Consider the following 22,452-nt stretch of genomic DNA (forward strand, 5'->3'; position numbering starts at 1 on the left):
CAAGCCCAAACCTAGAAAGCAGAAGGCTAATTAGCAAAGAGCACTAATTAGCTTGAAAGCCCAAGAGCTGTTTGTGTCTCTAGAGCTGGGAGTTGGTTAAAGAAGGAGAGGCTGGAGCAAAGTATGCAATGCTGAGAAAGACTCTCTGAGACTACAGCTAGTGATTATAATGAAGCAAGGGGAAAAAAGGCAGAACCTCCCTCCTAAGACCAAGACCAGTTGACAGAAGATTGCAGAGTTCCCTACCAGCAAAGGCATACTTTTGCCCTATACCTTTTCCAGAGAGACCCTGAGGACAGAAGGAAATAAATAAGGAAAAGAGAAAGACCCAGCTTCAAACCACACTGCTCTGGCTGGTCCTTGAAAACCTAAACCCAGGGAGCTGCCTCCTCATTTGTCATTGTCACAGGCCTTCCTGTTGTGAAACAGAGGAATCTTTCATGTGGCTACACATCCATCATCCTACAGACCCCTCTAACCTGCCCCCTCCCCCACTTGGGCCCTGAAGTCCCAACCATCCTGAAACCTTCACTGACCTTCTCCCTCAAAGTCAATTTAATCTAATTCAACAAACATTTATTAAATACCCGCTGTGTGAGAGACACAGACAAAATGGAAACATCTGCTTTCAAAGAGCTTATATTCTACTGGGGGAGTGGGGGTACCAATATATACCCAGATAAGTACCAAACACTGTCATTTCAGAGTTTGGGGAGGAGAATTAGCAATTGGGGAAATCAGGAGATGTCTCATGTAGGAGGTAGATAGTTTGTACTTATAAGAAGTTTTTTTTTTTGTCTATTAGACATATCTGACTTCATCATTGAGATTTTTTTTTAGCAAAGATACTGAAATTTCCTTCTCCATCTTATTTACAGAAGAGGAAACTGAGGCAAACTGGATTAATTTGAAATTCAAGTCTTCTAACCTTCTAACTCCAGGGCTGGCACTCTATCCTATCCATTGTGCCAACTATCTCCCCCTGGCTCTCTCCTTGACATCTTCTAAACTGTATTAGCTATTAGTGTCCTTATCATAGAAAGAGCAGGAAGACTTTAGAGATTAGTACAGCGACAGGGCACATAATAAATGCTCTCTCTGTATCTGTGTCTGTCTTTCCTTCCCCTCCTTTTTCACCCCATCTTCTCTCCCTCTTCCTCTCTCTCTCCATCATTTTCTCTTTCTCTCCCTCTCCTTCTCCCTCTCCCTCCCCCTCCCCCTCCCCCTCTCTCTTTCACATATATATATGCATGTATGTATATATAAAATCTCCTCCTCTATCTCCTCTCCTAACTCACCTGACTAGCAGATGGCAGAGCTGAAAATAAAACTCAGGATTCAAGATTCCCAGACCAAGGTCTTTTCCCAATACATGTTTTCTCTCTTCTTCCACACCGAAAGGGCAGAGGCTGTATCTTCTTTGTCACTGTGCACTGCTCCACCTCAACCTACCCCAGTGCCAGATACATAGAAACCACTTAATCGAGTATATATTGAGTTGAATGATGCCTCCAGCTTGGAGGATCCTGAGACTTCTTCTTGCTATTATTCTTTGGTTCACCACCCTAAAATGTAGTCAATCTTCAAATGCACTGAACAGAAAAGTTTGGCCATCATTCATGTTTCTGTTTTTCAATTCTTTTTGGATCTCAGAATCTGAGAAAAACTGTTTTTTTTTGTCTAGAGTGTTTCTTGCAGTATAAGGTCCCAAAGGGCAGGAGCTACATTTGTCCCCATCATTCATTACAGCAGAATGGTGTGTGTACCTAGATGTCCTGGGAAGAAAGGAGAGGGAGCAAGAAGAGGGAGATTCTGTCTGATGTCACGTAATATAACGAAGTAGACAGAGGAAAGAATGCTAGGCTGGTCACAAAGGTGATAGGGGTTCAAATCCTATCTCTGACACGAGCTGAATGACCATGGACAAATTACTTTGCTTTACTAAGGCATAATGTTGTCCTCTGTGGGGGAGCTACATGGTGCAGTGGATGGAGCCCCAGGCCTGAAGGCAGGAGGACCGGAGTTCAAATCTGGCCTCAGACACTTACTACTGTGTGACCCCGGGAAAGTCATTTTATCCTGTTTGCCTCAGTTTCCTCCTCTGTAAAATGAGCTGTAGAAGGAAATGGCAAATCACTCCAATATCTTTACCAAGAAAACCCCAAATGAGATCGCAAAGAGTTGTCCATGACTTAAATAACTGAACAACAACCTTTCATCCAACAAAGTATATGGCATATAGTAGATATTTAATAAATATATGTTAATTTTTTCAATTAATCAATATTTATTAAGCACTTACTCAATATTAGGCACACTACTGTGCACTGGAATTACAAAAAAAGGAACAAAAGAAGACAGTACCTGTCCTTAAAGAGCTTACAATGTAATGGAGGACCTTACAATTTAACAGATAAATATTTTTGGGTTTCCCTTGACATTTCTTGATGTTAGAGCCATCCTTTACACCATCAGGAAATACATGTCATGACTAGTGATCAATTTTTTAAGATATCTAAGCAAAATTCAAATCTAGGTGTTGTATACTTTAAATATCTACCAATCATTTTGGCTCTTGGATGGGGTTCTTAATCTGGCACCTGTGGATGGATTTCAGGGGGTCCATGAAGAGGTCCCCTGGCTTCAACAGACTATCAAAGGGGTCTGTGTCACAAAAAAGGGAAAGAACTCCTGTTTTAGGAGAAGCAGGTTCAGCTAACGCACTGTGTAATCTTGGGTTAGTTACATCCTGTCCCTAAGCCTCAGTTTCCCCATCTGTAAAATGACACTAGGTGTCAGTAGAATTTAGAGTGGGAAGGATACTATAGAGATCACCAGGAAGAGAAGGAATAAGTTGCAGGGGAGCCAAGGTTTAGCCTAAATCTTGTGACTAAGGCAGTTAAGTGTCCCCAAAATGGGGCATAGATGGAATGTCAGAAAAATTCATGTTCCTGAGTTCAAATCTAACCCAAAACTTATTAGCTTGTGGCCCTGGACAAGTCACTTAACCTTGTTTGCCACAGTTTTCTGATCTGAAAAATGAGTCGGAGACTGGAACAAGAAACTACTCCAGTATCTGCCAAGAAAACCCCAAATGGGATCGTGAAGAGATGGACAGGACTGAACAACCACCACCTTTGCTGCCGAACACCATTCTTCATCCACTTCCCAGCAATGTCTATGATCACAAAGCATAGGATTTAGAGCAAGAACGAAGATCTCAAAACTTTAACTCGATTCATACTTCTCTCCTCCACTTGAAAACGTTTGTAAGTGAAGGAGTCTGGTATATATATATATATATATATATATATATATATATATATATATATATATATATATTTGCTCAGGGGGAAAGCTCCTTCTCAGACTTTACTGCTTGCTTCTCGTCTCGTCCTCCCATTCTAAGGAAGCTGGATGGAAGGACTCGGACTATGGAAGAGTATAGATCAAATCCTGCTTCAGACATATATAAGCTAGGTGATCCTGAACAAGTCATGTAATCTCTCTCAGCCTCAGTTTCCTCATCTGTAATATGGGGGCAATAACAAATGGCACTTCCTCTCAGAGTTAATGTGAGGATCCGCAGAGATAATTTTTGTAAAATATTTAGCAAACCTTAACATCAATGATTTGGGGGTCAGCAGCGTTTGAACCAACTTTCCAATGCTACCCAGTAGAAAGGGTCACTTCCTTTAGTCCCATTTCTTTCTAAGTACCACTACAGGTCCAAAGAATAAATGATGTCTTAATTGAAAATCTGTTAATGATAAATATGGAAATGTGTTTAGAAGAACTGCAGATGTTTAATCTATATTGGATTACTTTCTGTCTAGGGGTGGGGAAAGGGGAAGAGAGGAAGAAAAATTAGGAACACAAGGTTTTTGCAAGGGTGAATGCTGAATTATCTTTGCATATAGTTTGAAAAATAAAAAGCTGCTATAAAAATAAAAAAACTGAAAGTTTGCTATTTACTATGCAGAAATTGTCACTTAATTTTTTCTGATCTTCAAGTTATCCATCTGTCAAAGAAGGCTGCTAGGTAGATGGGGGGAAAGAGTGCTGGGCCTGAGTTTAGGAAGACCTGCGTTCAAGATACTTAATAACTATGGGATTTGGGGCAATTCACAGACTATAACTATCTCCGTTTTTCACTTGTAAAATGGGGATACTTCCCTCCCTCTCTCCCAAGGTTGTTGTATAGATTTAATGAGATAAAATTTGCAAAGCACTTAGAACAGTACCTGATACAACTGTATTTTTTGTTTTTTGGATTATGTTGTGTTTCACTCCTTGTGACCCATTTGAGGTTTTCATGGCAATAATACTGGAGTGATGTGCCATTTCCAGTTTCAGTTCATTTTACAGAGGAGGAAACTGAGACAAACAGGGTTGAATGATTTCCCCAAAGTCACACAGCTAGTGAGTGTCTAAGCCTGGATTAGAACTTAGGTCTTCCTGACTCCCGGGTTAACACTCCATTCATTGTGCCACCTAGCACACAGTAGGTGCTTAATAAATGCTTATTTCCTTCCCTGCAATAGGAATTATACTAGCATGCCCTACTACATAGAGTTAATGAGTTATAAGGAACAAATGAGATTTTATATTGTAAGCAAAAATTCTTCGTGATCAGAAGAGGGTATAACAATGTGAAAATTATTACTCCATCTCCTTCAGAGCCTGTCTGTCTTCTCATTATCTTTTTTGATCAGTGGATAACCTTAAAACTCAAACTCCCAAAGTAATGAGAGCCCTTGAGAACACTTCCGGAGATGAAGGGGGGAGGAAAGACATGAGCTCTGAAACTGGACATTCTAAGTTGCTTGATATACAATAAGATCTCACATTCTAGGTCTTGAAGTCGTGTTTGGGGGTGGGAATGGTAGGGGGCCCAGATAATAGGCCTTGTGTTTATTCCCACACTCTCCAGCAAAGCCAGGATGGAATGTGACTTGCTCTGAAGCACTTTGTAAAGGACCGGAACATCAAAAATACCACTGTCTATCCAAATGGCTTTGAGACCCAGCTGGGGCCAACATCTTCCCCCACTCAAATTCTTCCCTCTCACCCTATGGGTTGTGACCTCCCCTTCAAACACCTTCTGGTTCTTCCTCCAAAGAGACTTGGAATAAAAGTCCAAATGCAAACATAATCAGTCTCTACCATTCTATTTTCCCAGTAGAAAATGGGGAGGGATGTACATGGATGTGTGTATGCAGAGAAGCAAGAGCTCCCGACAGCTTACTTTGTAGCTGAGAGCAGCTTCCTTAGCTGTGGTTGATTTCTCTTCATTAGTTCAATCATATCAACACTGACAGCCGCATATTTATTACTGTCCCAGTGATGACTATTTTTCACCCAGTGATGCGAAACTTGATAATGAGCTCAGAGGCGAGCTAATGAGGAACTTCCTTGTGGCTCCAGACCCTAGTGATGGTCACCTCGCCTTAGTGACCAGGGCAAGAAGTGGGCTCCAGATGGTGAAAGAGTACACCCCTAGAGCAGGTGTTCTTAACCTGATAACCTGCTTCTTAAATATATATATATATATAATAACTACATTTCAAAGTAATTTATTTCTTTGTAATCTTTTGTATTTAATTTAAGAACTTAAAAATATTATTCTTAGGTTTCACTAATCTGCCCAGGGGGTTCATGATCCTGAAAAAATTAAGAACCCCTCTGGTCTAAGCCCTTTCGGCTAAGCTACCTACACTGAGCAGAGCACCAAGAGCACAGGAGACTTCAGGGGTGACATAGCAATAAGTCTCTAAATTCAATGTACTGTCTTTAAGGGAATAATCTTCCTCCTCCTCCTACCTCCATGTTTAAAACTCTTCATCCATATCCCTGAGATCATGTGTGTAGACAAAAGGTAAAAAGGATGACTAGAAGGGGACTCTGAAATTCTGAGATGAATTTCAGTTGCTGCAGCTCAATGGTATAAGATTTTAAGCTGGAAGGGTCAATGGAGATCATTGAGTCCTTAACAATTTTGTTCCTAGCTGTGTCAAGGACCCTCCTTTGGCATTATGGCAAAGCCTATTGATCCCTTCTCAGAAGAATGTTTTTAAATGTATAATTTAAAATACATAGGATTACAAAGGAAACAAATTACTATATAATGATATAGTTATCAAGACACTTAAAAAAGAGAGGTTCACAAGTTTTAGGTTTAGAACCCTTGTGACCCAATATGTCCTCTGAGATCCTGACTTTTTATGATCAAGATTCTCCATCTTGGGGCTCCAGGCATTTTCTGACTGTCCTCCACTCCTGGAATGCTCTCCCTTTTCCACTCAGACTACTGAATTCCCAGCTTCCTTTAGATGCCAAATAAAATTCCATCCACTACAGGAAGTCTGCTCCTAACCCTCTCGGTTCCAGTGTCTTTCTCTGCTAATTGCTTTCCTATTTATTCTGTATATAGCTTGCTTTGTATACATTTGTTTGCATGTTGTCTCTCTCATTAGACTGTAAGCTCCTTGAGGTCAGGGACGGTCTTTTGCCCCTTTTTGTATTCTCAGCATTCAGTTCATTGTTGTCTGGGCTTGATTTACTGCTGTATTGATTTCTAAACTTAAGAAAGGATGAAGGAAATGTTAATAATGCAAATTAAATTTAAAATGTATCTTGCAGAAATTTCCAGTCTCCATCCTCCTCATGCCCTCCTCTTCCCCTGGAGATCTGGTTGTTAAACATTTACCAGCATACCCTCAGATGAGACTTATTCTGTGTGATTCCAAAGGATGGAACTAGGACTAATGAAGAATAATTACAGGGAGGTAGATTGTGGTGCCACATAAAGAATAACTTACAAATATTTAAAGCTTTCTGAAAGTGAAATGATCTCTCTTTCATAAGAATTATCATCTCATCACTGAAAGGCTTTTCAGTAGATCATAGATGATAACTTTAGGATTATTCTTGAAGAAATTATTGCATTAGGTGAAAGATTGAAGTAAGGTCCCTTCTGACTCCAAGATTTTATGATTCATTACTGCCCTGCCAATTTATTGCTATGCTATAACTCCCTTTCTTAAAAGGATCAGTAATTTGGAGAAGTAATTTACCTTCTCTGAGCAATGCTCTTTATGATTTTGTTTTGATATTGATGGCTCCCTATATGAGTCCATAGGTGAAGATTTTGTTTGGGAAATAATGATGTCTCCTTGTTGGATCCTACTTTGCCCCACTGACATCACATTAAAGATGACAGGTTAATTTATGGCTAGTTCATATACGTGGGTTATATCATTGGACTAAACTTTTAAGAGAGGCTAAAGAGAGGGAACAAGAGTCATAAGTCACAGGGAACAAAATTCAGGAGCAGAATTAATTGGCCCAGAAAAAAGTTTCCTAGGCCAAAACTCTTGGACCCAATAGAAGAGTTCTGGGACCAAACTTTTCAGAAAGTTTGCAAGGGACAGGGCCAAGATAGGGATGAAAAAACCTAGACCTTGTTCTTCATTGGAACTATGAATTAGGTATACCGTGCACGGTCTGGAAAAGAAGTCATTCTCCTGAATGCTTTTCACTTTCAGGGACACTTAAATCCAGGGTGAGATAGTATAAATTTAGAGAATCATTAATGCCCCTGGCACTAGTAGGGCTCATTGGAAAGGAAAAGTTAATTGTCACAACTGTTTATTTGCTTGGGTATGAGTCCTTTGCATTTTTGTCAGGTTAAAAAAATCCTTTTTCCTGTATTCAATGTTTTATTACCTCGAATGAGTTTATGGAAGCTGAGACCCACTACCCATTCTTGGTGAGATCTAAACAAAAGCCAGATTCATGTATTCCAAGGGGAAACCCTTTGTGAGGACATACACCAAAAAGTTACTTAATGAGAAGCTCTTCAAAGTAAAATCAGTTTATATAAACAAAGCTCTGGCTCTGGTCCATGGCTTATGGTTTTGTTTATCCTTACAACCTAAAAGTCAGTGGAAACCACAGATACCAACAAATAAGACCTACCCCAGTTCCCCAGGTGCTGCTTGGTGTATTCATACCTGCCACCTACAGTCTATAGCTGTAATCGAATTTCTCTCTCTCTCTCTCTCTCTGTCTCTCTCTGTCTCTCTCTCTCTCTCTCTCTCTCTCTCTCTCTCTCTCCCCTCTCATTCTCAATGCCAATTGTGGCTAGGGACCCTAAACATCTTCCTTAATAGTAATAATAGCTAGCATTTATATAATGCCTACTATGTGCCAGACATTATGTCAAACATTTTACACTTATTCTCTTACTTTATCCTAGTGGAAGTTAAATGACTTGGCCAAAATTCCACAACTAGTAAGGCCAGATTTGAACTCAGGTCTTCCTAACAACTTCAGACCAATACTTTGTCCATTGTGTTGTCTTGTGTTTTATCTTGTCCATTTACTATAACCAACTTCATGGAAGTTGTGGAACACCCACAACTTCATTCTTCAGGTAGAAGGCACTGGGACTTAGAGAGTGAATTGTATATAGTTACTTAGAGAGTCTGTGATCTCCCTACTGTTCCTGCTGAAGATCACAGTCCCTCAAAATTCATAACTAGAAACAGACTGAACTATAACCAAGGCAAGTATGAAATAGTGCAAGAAGTTATCTCAGCCTACTTTCTAAGGGCAGTGTTGTCATGCTCAGGGAACCAAAAGCTTTCGCATCATTTCCTGTCACTCTCAGTTATCTTCCAGCCTCCCTGTTATCATCAGTTTTTACCATTAGTACTTCTCTCAAGTGTGAGATTCACCTTAAACCTTCTGCATTTGCTCCTGCCCTGTCGCACAGTCACAGAATCCTAATCCTCATAATTAGTACAGGAGAATGGTTTGACCCTTTTAATCCTGTACCCTTTTTGCTCCTGCCAGCTGAAGTGCAGTTAGCTGGATCACCAATTCAAAGGCAAAGTGGGAAGAGGATGGGGGTTGGGGATGGCCAAGGCTTCCTAAGGCAGATAGATGTAGGAGAAGGGAAAACCAGAAACTACAGGTCTGCCATTGATCCCTCCAGCGAAACAGCTCAGAAAAAAGTTGTTGATCCTAAAGTCAAGGTTGGGGTAGAAGAGAAATAGGGAGAGGATGTAGAGAAATGTCACTTAGGGAACCATTGCCAAGCCTTCAGTGACTTATGTCCCCAAAAAAGACCCTTAAGATAGACAACTAGGTGACTCAATGGGTAAAATGCTAGACTCAAACTGAGGAAGAATTTAAGTTCAAATCCAACTTCAGACACTTATTTGCTATGGCATTCTGGGCAAGTCATTTAATCTTTCCCAGTCTCAGTTTCCTCACATGTAAATTAAGGATACTTACTTCAGTAAGATTATAAAGAGCTTTAAGATTTACCAAGAGTTTTACAAACAGTATTTCATTTGATCCCTGGAAATTCAGTGCTTTTAATATTCAGATTTTACAGTAAAGGAAAATTGAGACTGACAGAGGTTTAACTCTTATTATCTCCATTTTACAGTAGAGGAAACTTGAAGGCCCTAAGGCCTAACTCCAGTTCTAGCATCTTATCCACTGTACTACATTGCAGCCTTATAAGATCAGTAGTTCCTGGGATCTGGGAACATGTTTAAAAATATATCTTTTGATAATTGTATTTTAATGAAATTAATTTAATGCAAGCGCTTTCTTTTGTAATCCCATGTATTTTTACTTCATGGATTTAAAACATTCTAAGAAGGAACTCATAAGTTTCACTTAACTGTTAAAAAAGACTATGACACAAAAAAAGGAACGTCAGGAAATAAGTGTTATTATTCCTGTCTTAGAGATGAATAAAACATTCCAGAGAATGAAGTGGCTGTCTTAGGAAAGAAACATTTATTACGCTCTTACTCTATACTAGGCACTGTGCTAAGGATTTTACAAATATTCTCATTCTCACCTTAAAAAATTAATGCTATTATTATCTCCATTTTACAATTGAGGAAACTGAGTTTAAATGGGTCCATAGCTAGTCAGTAACTGATGCTGAATTTGAACTCAAACCTACCTTATTCCAGGAACTGCATTCTAACTGCCACACTACCTAACAGCTTCACACTAGGGTTGTTGTTCCATTACATCTTATTCTTTAGAAGCCCATTTGGGGTTTTCTTGGCAAAGGTACAGGAGTGGTTTGCCATTTCCTTTTCCAGCTCATTTTACAGATGAAGAAACTGAGACAAATAGGGTAAATGGTTTATCTAATAAGTGTCTAAGGGATGGATTTGAACTCAGGGACCGTTTGACTGCAGGGCCAGCTAGGTAGCTTGGAGTCAAGCCTTCCCATTACAGCACACTGCCTGTCATTGCTCTATAGGCCAGATCTGTGGGTCCCTGTGGTCTGGTGCTCACAAGAGAGCCCCATAGTCAGAGGCAGGGCCAGGGTTCAGCAGGCAGGCAATGACTTTTGGGTAAAAAACACAGACTAGTAGATAAGGGACATTTTGGATGTTGACTTTTTTTTTTAAATGTGCCCAATTTTTGATGCCAGAAAAATTCTCACATGCTCCATGGCCTGGCTCTCTTATATTGTGATAATTCAAATCACATGTATCACAGAATAAGCTCAAAAGCATCCAGGGGTCACAGTAACGAAAACATGTAGACATACAACAAAGAGGAAAGGAAGGAAAACAGGCTGGAGAGAGGATCCTCTTTGTCCATAGAATGCCATCCAATACAAAAGAGATTCAAATGCTTTGTCAACTCCACTCAGTCAGCATTTATTTTCTGAGTGGAATGAAAAAAAAATAAAGATCTGCAGAGTTTATTTAGGGGGCTCAGAGTTGAGTAGGGACCTCTGAATATGATCCTGCAGAGCACATTAATTTTGATGAGACAATCAATGACTCTGCAGCCCCTGAAGCCCTCAAAGTTGGGAGGTAATCACTGCCACGTTCGATGTCGTGCCTGGAGAAGAGATGGGATTGTGTTCTGTGGTCCTTGCTCTGCCTCAACATGGTAATAAACCGCTCTTAGCAGAGGTAAAACTCTGTGTGCATGACCCAACCCCCTGCTCAAACAACATTAGGGCTTTTCTCTGCAGCCACACAAGTAGCCAGGTAGAGCGATCACTGGACTTGATGTCAGAACACTGAGATTCAAATGCCTGTACACTTCGGGAGGTTGCTTTCTAAATCCATTTCCTCATCTGTATAGTGGGTATAATACCTGCACTCCTATCTCCTGCTAATACCATAAGTATTAAATGAGATAATGCATGTAAAGGGAAAAGGACCCATGTGTGCAAAAATGTTTGTGGCAGCCTTTTTTGTTATGGCCAGAAACTGGAAGGTGAATGGATGTCTATCAATTGGAGATATAATTTTAATACATTATAAGAATGTTACACAATATTATTGTTCTATAAGACACGACCAGCAGGATGATTTCAGAGAGGTCTGGAGAGACTTATATGAACTGATACTGACTGAAGTGAACAAAACCAGGAGATCATTGTACACAGCAATGACAAGATTATGTGATGATCAACTTTGATGGACGTGGCTCTTTTCAGCAATGAGGTGATTCAGGCCAGTTCCAATGGTCTTGTGATGGAGAGAGCCATCTGCACCCAGAGAGAGGACTGTGTGTGGACCACAACATAGTATTTTCACCTTTTTTGTTGTTCTCTTGCATTTTCTTTCTCATTTTTTCCCTTTATGAACTGATTTTTCTTATTCAGCAAGATAATTGTGGAGATGTGTATAGAAGAATTGCAAATGTTTCACATATATTGGATTATTTTCTGTCTGGGGCAGGGATTGGGGGAAAGGAAGGGAAAAAAATTTAAACACAGGGTTTTGCAAGGGTGAATGTTGAAAATTATCTATACATGTGTTTTGAAGATAAAAAGCTTTAAAAAAGAGAGATAATGCATGTAAATAATAAATACTAGGGAGAGCAGTGGATATATCTCCAATCCTGGAGTCAGAAAAACTCATCTTCCTGATGAGTTCAAATCCAGCCTCAGACATTCACTAACTGTGTGACTCTGGGCAAATCATTTAACCCTGCTTGCCTCCGTTTCCTCAGTTGGAGAAGAAAATTTTTGGCAAGCTACTCTAGTATCTGGGCAAGAAAACCTCAAATAAGGTCATAAAGAGTCAAACTGAAAACTGAAAAAATGACTATACAATAATAAATGTAAATAAAGCTTAAATATCATATAGGGATGTTATAATTATTATTGCCTAGAAGCTGATGTGTCTAGGTTGATGGCTGTGTCACTACTCTCATGCCCACCTGTGCCCCAAAGATGGAGAATGACAGAACAGAGCTGACCTTTCTAAATGGTCTGCATTATTGCAAATAATATTTCCTTCCTTTATCAAACTTTCATCACCCCTCTGGGCTACTAATAGCTTCCTAAGCAGCATCAAATTTTAATCTCCCTTCTTTCCCTCCATTTCCCTTGTTCTGCCTAAAAGCAACTCATGCTGCTAGGTTGGTAGCAAGTCAGTCACTAATATACAAGATGATCTCCAAAGCACCAACCTACTCTGGTGGATTCAGCTTCTGGTGAGCAGAGCAGAGAGTACAGAGGGGAAAACAGAAAAGATGGGGAGGAGGAAAGAAGAAGTGGCTGGTTCCACTGACCCTCATGAGGCTACTAGACCTCTCACTCTAAAATGAAGGTAACAGACAAAGAAAAAACAAAGCTAAACAAGAGAGCCCAAGTTTCTGGGCTAGTATCAGGGGAAAGTTTTCTGCACTGGGCTATATTATATTCTGCTTGAGGTCTTGGACAAAAAAAAATTATATACCATGATCTGAGAAGAGATTACTCTAACAAAGTTAGAGACAACACTTCCTAAGACCTTCCCATTGTCTTGGATATGACTGTGTCAGAGGTTATAAAGACTGTGGCAGTAAGTGGTTGTGTGACCTTGACATCATTCTCAGATATTTTACAATGAAACTAGTTTAGAATTAGGATCTTTAGCACCATCAAATTGATTCTAGTCAGATAACTTTTAAACACTCTGATATCCTTATTTTTATATATTAAGTAAATAGCTCCATTTAGAAACTCAGCAGTAGTCAAAAATGAGAAAGAAGGATTAAATACCCAAATATGCAAAGCAAACCACTGTTGCAATAAAAATCTTAGAATATAGAGGAAAAGCTAAAAGTAGGGAGGGGGCTTCAAATTACCAAAGAAATGGGCAGATCTGAGTAGAATTAGAATAGAAAGAAACTCAAGGCAGAATCTGCAGGGACAGAAAAATAAAGTACTGATCTGAAATACCACAGGGAATCACTGCACTTGCTTCAGCCCTGCTTAAACTTTTCTACTTACTGCTAGTCTTGACCCATCTTTCTTTGTCCAGTTCTCTCAAGATGGCTTCCAGAAAGTAATATGCAAGAGACAAGCTATACAAGTTGGGTGGATTTAATGCAATCTAAAGTGAAAGGTATTGGAAAAGATGGAGGGATAGTTTTTAGTTCCCTTAACTCTACCAAAATTATTGGTGAAGAATCTACTCAAGTTTTACCATCCCAGACATGGTAGAGGCCATGAGGACGATCCTTCCCAAATCCCAATTCTATCACACTTTCACAAAACGAGTGTGGGCTTGTGGAAAGTGAACAGAGTTCGGAAGCCTGCCCCAATATAATAGCACATCAAGAAAAAAAATACACCTATCATCAGGACATCTAGATTTGAATCCCAACTTTATCACTTACTATGGGATTTATTCAAGTCACTTAATCTTTCTAAGATTTAGTTTCATCAACTGTACAATGGGGACAATAATATATGTATTACTTACCTTATAGAACTGTTATGAGGAAAACTGCTTTGTAAACCTAAAAGCGGTATAGAAATGTGAAGTCTTATTATTTCACTAGTATAAGACATTGCACAGTATAGGGGATAGAACTCAGGTCTTGTATTCAGGAAGACCTGAATTCAAATAGTGTGTGGTATTCCTTGACTACAAATAGCATTATACTTGTTAATTGATGTAATTTATTCAATGTAATTAATACTAATTAATTACACTGAGCAAATCTCTGAACCCTAAGCAACCCTAACTTGTCTAAGTTAAAGATGGTTGAAATTTGCTTTTTGGGGGAGTGTTTCCATACCCACAAATTCTTGACATATTGAGGATAAGATTTTTAAGGACAAAAACTTGTTCATTTTTGTTTGCTGTTTTTGATACTCCACGTCAGAAAAATTCAGTAAATGAGATCTGTCTTTGACTTTGAAGGGTCTCTCTCCCCACCAATGACACGCTGGCCCAGTTAAGGGGAACATTCCAGCAAAATTATGCAAAGATATTTTCATGATCCTGAAACATTTCTTGATTCTTTACCTCCACCACTCACAGCTATCCCCTTTCACTTCCCAGGCAAAGAAAACTGCCCAGGAAATTTTGCCTAAGGCCTTCTCCCTTTCCCATACCTCCTACAGAGCCCAATAGGAAGGAAGACCCCCCAAAAGGAGGCCTAGAAAACACAGCGGGGGATGCCCCCCCGTCCCAGCCCCAGACTCAGGTCTTGTTTTTCTTTTCATTTCCATGATGAGGTGGTTGGGGCTGCTGTCTGCAGTAGCTGCTGTTGGCATCCCAAGGCCCCAAATTACGATGACTAATTCCTACCGATTTAGGCTGCGCTGGAACCATCTGTGGCGACATGCTCTGGGGGAGCAGGGAATGGAAATTCCCTTCAGACAGAACACAGTCACACTCCACGCACCCCCTAACTCAATCCTCCCCTGGAGGGTGGAAAGGGGAGGCCATAAGAGCACTATGTTCCAACCAATCAGGGGAACTCTTTGGCCAAGAATGCCCACCTTTGTTCCACAGTTACAGACTAGGTTTGCTTTTTCTCCTCTTCTACTTAAAACCCAAAGGGCCCCAAAGGCATTTTAATGTGGCATGCCATCAGCATAGCAGCCTAAGATCAATACATTATTTGGGGAGTCAGAGTGGGGGTGGGTAGCAGAAAGAGCAACAGATCTACAGTCAGAAGAGCTGGGTTATGAGACTTACTACAGAGGAAGGCGAAGGTCCCTCACCGTGCTTTACTCAATGGTAAAATGGGCAGTTTAAGAACCTTAGTCCTATGTAGGTTCACGTGATTCCATGTGCTTTCATAAAAACAAGCCTGCAGTAAACTGTTTAGCCAACATCTTTTTGCTTAGGCTCAAGGTTCTTGGTTCCCCATTCTACCTTTTCAATAAAGAACAACATGAAGGAATGTTATGATGTAATATATGATCCTGAAAGAAAGCTAAGTGATGATGTACGTAGACTCATCTTCCTGAGTTCCATTCTGGCCTCAGACTCCTACTGCTTTCTCATGGACTGATCCAGGTACTGGACTCATGGCTGGTCCAGGTAGGGGAGTCAAGTTAAAAGAGTTGCCATTCTCTGTTCATTCTGCCTGTTCCTAAACATGAGAGCAAGGGTAGGGTAAGGGAAGGAGAACTGGGCTTGTCCTTCTGAAGACCTGGGTCTGAGCCAATATTTGCTATTTATTGGTAATACAACGTGCAAAAGAGTTTCCATTCTCTAGTGAACATTACTTACCACATAGGGTTGTTATAAAGAAATTGTCCAATGGATGTCCAAGAACCTAGGAAGAACAGATTGCTGGGAGTCCCTCTCCTCCCCCTGATCCAGCCCTGCTGCTGCCTAGTTCCAGTTGATACTGGAAGCTCCCTCCTAGCCATGTGCGTATGCTTCTCAATGCTTTATGAATCCGGAAAAATCAGTTTACCCTGTTTGCCTCAGTTTCCTCATTTGTAAAACTTGCTGATGAAGGAAAGAGCAAATTACTCCAGTATTTCTGCCAAGAAAATCCCACAAAGAGTCAGTCATACAGGAGGGAAAAAGACTGAACAACATCGTCCTGACTGATCTCCTATAATCTAGATAATGGGACTGATCCCTTTGCCAAACAAACTGGGCCAACCCATCCCATTCCTTATCCCTCAGTATGCTACCAAGGTTTGATGAAGAGGGCAACTGACTCCATTCTAGCTGAAGTGAGAGATGGCAAAAAGGTTAGGGACCTTATACCCTCACATATAAAGCATTAGACACGTGACAAAGTGTCTAATGCAAGCCCTTCACACGTCCTCTCATTAATTAGCAAGAGGCTTTAATCAATAAGGTATTATTTTTTGCCATCAGTAATTAATAATCATAGCTTAACTACCTTCTATAATTAAACTTTCAATTTTTTTCTCTCGTGGGTCATCTGATTTTTATTTTGAGTAGCTCCCAACACTAAATGTTACTGTTTTAGCATTTACTAAGAGCATCTCTGGCTATAGCTTCCTAAAACTATTTCTAACTTCTGTTTTTCCCTTCCCACTCCTTTCCTTCTTTCCTAAGCAGCCAAGTGTCTTAGACAGATCCCTGAGCCTAGAGTCAGGAAGACATCAGACACTTAGTAGCTGTGTGACCCTGGGTAAGTCTGTATGAAAATGGAAAATGGGGATGATAATCATAGCATGTACTTCCCAGGGCTGTATTGAGGATCAGACAAAATAGTATATGTAAAGTGCTTAGCATAGTGCCTAGAACATAGTAAGCATTTCACAAATGCTTGTTTCTCTCCTTTCTTCCTTTTCCCACCCTGGTCACTGGATGGTAAAGTATCCATTCCCTCTCTCATGGCTGGTCCAGGTGGTGGAATCAAGTTGAAAGGGTTGCCATTTTCTGTTCTCTGTCTATTCCTAAACATGAGAGCAAGGGTAGAGTAATGGAAAGAGAACAGGACTTGTCCTTCTGAAGACCTGGGTTTCAGCCCTAGTCCCAATATTTGCTTTTAGTAATACAATGTGCAAAAGAGTCTTTATTCTCTGGTGAATATTACTTACCCCATAGAGTTGTTATAAAGAAATTGCCCAATGGGTATCCAAGGACCCAGAAGAGCAGGCTGCTGGAAGTCCTTCTCTCCCCAATCCAGCCCTTTCAGCTGCTTAGTTCCTAGCTGATATTGGAAGCCCCCCTCCCAGCTATGTGCTGATCCTTCTCAACCTTATCCCTACAGGAGGAAACCAAGGGTCTCCAAAACGCTGACCCTCTAGCCCACTACCCCATTTCCAAAAATTGTGGGTAGGATATATAACCCCTCATGCTGCTTACATAAACAAAAAGTTCCCAATAAAATTCCTTCCAGCAGAACAGTAGAGCATCAGGCTTTTTTCTACCTGTCCTACAGCTCAACTCTTCTACTTTATTTCTCTCAAGGAGAATGTAACTTCTCAATATCAGTGACTATCACAATTTTCTATTTGTATACTAAATATTAAGGGCAGTGCCTGGCACACAGTAAACACTAAATAGATGATTTATTTTTTATTCAATTGGAAATGAACATTTTATAGCTTAAAGAATGATATAACTTATAGAAAAATAACTTTATAACTTAAAGTACTATAGATATGGGAGTTATTAATAGGCATTGAATAAGACTCTGGGTAAAGCAAGGTCAGTGAAAACAAGTGTCCACTGAACCTCCTCTTGCAGAGGCCATGGAAATGCCTCCTAGCAGGGAACTTTCAGGTTGTGTACGTTTCAGAGAAAGGGGGATGTGTTCATGTTGAATTATGGCACCCTAAGGTTTATAAAGCAATTAATTCTCCCACTATTAGGAAATTCAGATAGCATTAGACCTACTTTACAGATGAAGAAACTAAACCAGAGAGAATTCAAACAATTTATCTAGAATCAGATAGTCATTAAGTATCAGAGATGGGATTCTAACCAGTGAAATCTTCTAGCAGGGACTGAGCTGGGAGAGAGAAACTGAGTCCGATCCTGAAGAGAGACAAATGACTGGAAGCCAGTAGTGCTGCTATTCAGTCAGTTTTCAGTTCCGCCTGACTCTTCATGACCCCATTTGGGGTTTTTTGGTAGAGATATGGGAGTAATTTGCTATTTCCTTTTCTAGATCATTTTACAGATGAAGAAACTGAGGCAAATAAGATGAAGTGACTTGCTCAGAATCATAGACCTAATACGTATCAGAAACATGAATCTTCCTGACTGGAGGCCTGGTCCCCTATCAATTCTCTTAGGTAAATCATTCACCTAAATTCCCTTAGCCTCAGTTTCTTCATCTTTGTGGTATAGATTAATTCTCCTTACAATGTCTAATTCACTGGGGAGTTGTTGTAGGGGCAGTATTTCATAAATCTTAAGATGACAAAGAAATAGAACACATCCCCCCTTTCCTCTTATACCTGAACCCTGAAGGTGCCCTTCTGTGTCATAAGCTCTACAAGAGGGAGATTCAGAGGAGCTGGGGATGTTCCTTTTCTCTTTTCTTAGCCTACTTCCTCAGTACCTCAGTAACTCCCATTTCAAATTTCATTCACCAACCACTAAAGCAGAAGAATAAAGAATCTCAGTGCTGGTACTCATTCAGGCTGTTGCCCCAAACCCCAATATAGAATAAAGTTTTTTTCCCAGATTTCTTTGGAAGGAGGGCACTCTGAAGACAAATGGAAGGAGAGTAAACATTCTGACACTAGAAAACACTTTTAGTGAGGGAATACAAATGGAGCAGAAGGAGACTCAGGAAGTCAGGCATCCAAAAAGGTAGAAAACAAGGGAAACAGGAGCAATTGTGAATCAATCAGACCTTCACCTCTTCTGACAGGGAAAGCCTTTCTTTCAGAAAGCATTAAGAGTGGCAGCTGCTTGGTCTCACTACATCAGGAAGAAATTATGGCCAGGCCTTGACAAGGCCAGAACTTAGAAATAGATAGGGGCCCAAGACACAGAGTGGCCTTGCATGCTGTCTCCCTCATTTGGATGTAAGCTCCTTGAGGGCAGGGACCAACTTCGGGGTTTTTTGTCTGTTTTTGCCTTTTTTTTTTTTTTTTTTTTGGATATCCCCAGTCCTTAACGAAATGCTTGGCACATTAAGGTTTATAAAGCAACGAATTCCCCTGTGACTGGGAAATGCAGCTGTATTAGATCTACTTTGCAGATTTAGTAATCTGTATTATTATGTAAATAGACATCCTACATATTGACTATTTGTTGATCACCATGACTGAGGGCTTCTGAAGAGTATCCTAAAATAAGTTTCTCAGCTTCCAGGTGTGAGGTATCCTTGTCATCTCACTTCTGTAAACTGATTTGTGCTAGAAAGGGGCAACCTAGTCATGGATTCAACTCATTCTCTTCCCCGGGGATCTTAATCTTTGGGGGTTTTCTGAACAAAATATAAGCCACGGGCTGATGTCCCAAACCAGATCCCAGCTTTCCCTCCTCTGGAAATGAGTTTCTTTCTCTAAATGAGATTAGATCAGATGATCTCTACGGTCCTGCCATGCACTAACACTTAAAGACAAGGGGTGTGGTGACACCTATAGTCTGAGCAGAAACATACAGGGTCACCTACTTGGCAGGCCTCTGTCAAAAACACTCATATTTTTGAGTTCAAATCTGACCTCAGACACTTACTAGTTGTGTGACCCTGGGTAAATCACTTAATCCTATTAACCTCAGTTTCCTGTTTCAAATTGTTTCTCTATTTTTCCCAAGAAAAACTTAAATGGGGTAATAGTCATAATTAATTGAACAACAACAAAAAAAGCACACACAGGGTGACAGTGAGGGGAGTGGGTTTCAGTGCCTGGCCTGGTGGTAAGTAGCACTATTGGAAAGCAAAATCTGACCACCAGAAGTAATCAGAAGGCAAAAACTGAACATTTCCCCACCCCTATTCCTTCCTCCCAACCTCTACCTCCCAGCAATTGTCCTCTATCTTCCAGGCCACTCAACTTGCTCTTGGCAAGAGTTAGTTTTTGTCTGCTTGTTTGTTTGTTTGTTTGTTTGTTTTTAAGATTGTAATTGAGGTTTCTGAGTGGGAGCAAAAGTCCAGTTTTCCCCTCTCATTTAATTCCTTCTCATTTTCTGTGTCATCAACTCTTTGCCCCTTCCTATATTCCTATCTCCTTGGACAGCACCATTAAACTTGCCAGCCTCTCTCCCTCACCCTTGGATCCACGGTTTCCTCCCAGAAGAAGGGACAAGAGCTATAATAGGGATCTGCCAGATAGAGGGGAGGTATCCAGTGACTCTTTGTGTAAAATACTTGCTGCCAGGCCTTAATCCACTCAGTACTTTATACTTTTTCCCAAGGTCAAGCAACCAGGAGCTAATGGTTTCTGCTTTTTGGTCTTTTTCTTCTTTTGTTTACTTTCTCTTCCCTTTCTGCCCTTCAGGTACTCTTGGTTCAACTCTAAGATACTATCTCACTCAGGGAAGAAAGAAAGGAACCTCACCAAGTAATCCCCAATGCACACATCCTCCACCAAACCAGACACACCCACCCATTTCACCAGAATATTGGAGTAGTCAGTAGCCAGGGCTTTTCCTCTGTCCCAGGTACACCAAAGACAAAACTTCTCATCTCCTCCTCTCTCCCCCCCCCCCAAATTAATGTGTGCCTAATAATAAATACTTGTTGATTGAGCGGCTAATGTCTATATACATTAAGGCCAATCAACTCAGAAGATTGACTGTGTGTGTGGGGGGGGACGGAATAGGATGTCATCGTGGGGCGGGAGAACGGTTTCTCACCCCTAAGTACGTTGTGGCTACATGCATCAGTGTGTGTGTGTGTGTGTGTGTGTGTGTGTGTGTGTGTGTGTGTGTGTGTGTGTGTACATACATACAGAGAGCTATTGTGCATACTGAGACCACATACTGAGGATTCAGCCAACGTCGAAGAGAAGGGATGGGAGTAGGGGGTATGTATGGACAAGGATCACACTAGCAGTATGGAGGAAGAGGTAGACTCCTGATATAATGGAACCGACAGACAAATCCCCTTGTTATGCTCTCTCCCATCCACAGTGACCTGGCTACAGAGAGGTCGAAGAGCTGTTCACAGGTTGTTTTTCCCCTGTCCAGTCCGACAGGCTAACAAGACAGTTTTGAGGAGAGAGATCCCAGCTCTCCCAGACCCAGACAGCAGAGCGGGAAGGAGGCTCTGGGCTGGTTAGAGACATAGACCCATCCCTTCTGCCCCCAGCTCTGCTCTTCTCCAGTCCTGGATGAGCTCCAGCCCTGAAGAACGACAGCACGAACTGGGGCTGGGGGTGGAGTGGAGTGAAGTGGGGGAGGATTCGGTAGCGGGGAGCAGCACGATGCTCAGCCTCCCCCCAGCCCCATCCCCACCTCCCCAGGCCAGTTCGGTTCAGTTGAGAGATAGCGGCCCTTCTCTCTACTCTTCGGTTGAAGTCTCTGCTCCTGTTAGTTCTCTGATCTCCTTATTTCCCCTTTATTATTGGAGCCCCAGAAAGATCTTCCCATCCCAAACAGGGGTCTCTAAATACAGTCCCAGAAAGTCCCAGGATGGATTTTGCGCTAAATCCATCGCTGGCTCCCCCAAACCCCACGTGCCTTCTTACCTTGGGCTCGGACAGCATGGATCCGCAGCAGGATCAGCAGGGTGCATAACAGGACTCCTCGCATGGTGTCGGGACGACGAGGTGCCCCTCCGGGCTTCCCTACCTCGCTTCTTACGGTTTATAATCCTTTTGGGGTCCGACACCCCACGACTTCTTTCCAGAGAGAATCAACAGGGCCCCAGTCCTCGAGGCGATGTACTCGGGAGAAGGGGCAGAACGAGTGACCTCCTAGTCTCTCTCAAGCTCAATCTCCCAGAAGACAAAGAGCAACAAGGGGTTGGACCGGGCTGGGAGGGTTAGCCACCTCCCATCCCCTCACTGATTTGGAGCACTTCTTTTCCCCTGTCCCCCCAAAGGCAGTGCTACCACGGCAGCCTCCAGCGGGGAAGCAGCCTCGGCTACAGCTCCTGGAGAAATGGACAACTTTAAGAAACTTCCTCCAGTGGCCACGTTGCCCGCCCCCCGCCCCCTCCGCTGCCCGCCCGCCCCCTGGTTCGGATTTCCAGGCGAAGTCCAGGCTCTTTGAAACGTTTGGCCCTCGCCACCAGCGCCAGGGGAGTGGGAGAGGGAGGAGATTAAAGGTGATCTTTTAGGGTGCCGGGGCTTGGGGGTGGGCTAGCTCCTAGATCTAAGTCTCCAAGTTTTCTTCTCTTTCTTTAACTTTACAGAATGCATCAAGTCGGGCAAAGAGACCGCTTCGACTTAAAGCACGTCCCCCCGTTTTTTCCTGGACCTCTGACCCAGCCCGTGTGGGATGGAGAATTCACCGTGGATGTAACGCCGAAGGAAGCCGCCGGGAGCGAGCTCTCCGCTCCACGCCTACCCGGCTAGCAAACTTTGCACGTTCCGCAGCCCGGTGCGGAGCTCCGGCCGCTCCGCGTTCAGACTGGCCCCGATGCTGCCGAGGGAAGTTGGGGTGGCTGAGGGGCGCGCTCCGGCTGGCCCCCGGGGACTGAGCGCTCCGCCTGGCCTGGAGGCGCGAGGGACGGCGGCTCTGCCCTTCTCGGAGTCCTGGCCCCAGCCCGGGAGGACAGATCCGGGGAGGAAGGCAAGCCGCAGTCTGCGAGGCGCGC

At 42.0% G+C, this 22,452-nt stretch overlaps 1 protein-coding gene across 1 annotated transcript in view; it reads right to left on the minus strand.

The window, feature by feature from the left end:
* SDK2 (sidekick cell adhesion molecule 2) overlaps positions 1-21,847 on the minus strand; it is a 426,366-nt gene extending 404,519 nt beyond the window's left edge. The window contains 1 exon segment of the mRNA XM_074260670.1: positions 21,380-21,847. Coding sequence (XP_074116771.1) covers positions 21,380-21,443 — 64 coding nt within the window. The 5' untranslated portion in view covers positions 21,444-21,847.
* Between the last annotated feature and the right edge of the window lie 605 nt (positions 21,848-22,452).

Source organism: Sminthopsis crassicaudata, chromosome 4 (genome assembly GCF_048593235.1).
Source record: "Sminthopsis crassicaudata isolate SCR6 chromosome 4, ASM4859323v1, whole genome shotgun sequence".
Taxonomy (NCBI): Eukaryota; Metazoa; Chordata; class Mammalia; order Dasyuromorphia; family Dasyuridae; genus Sminthopsis; species Sminthopsis crassicaudata.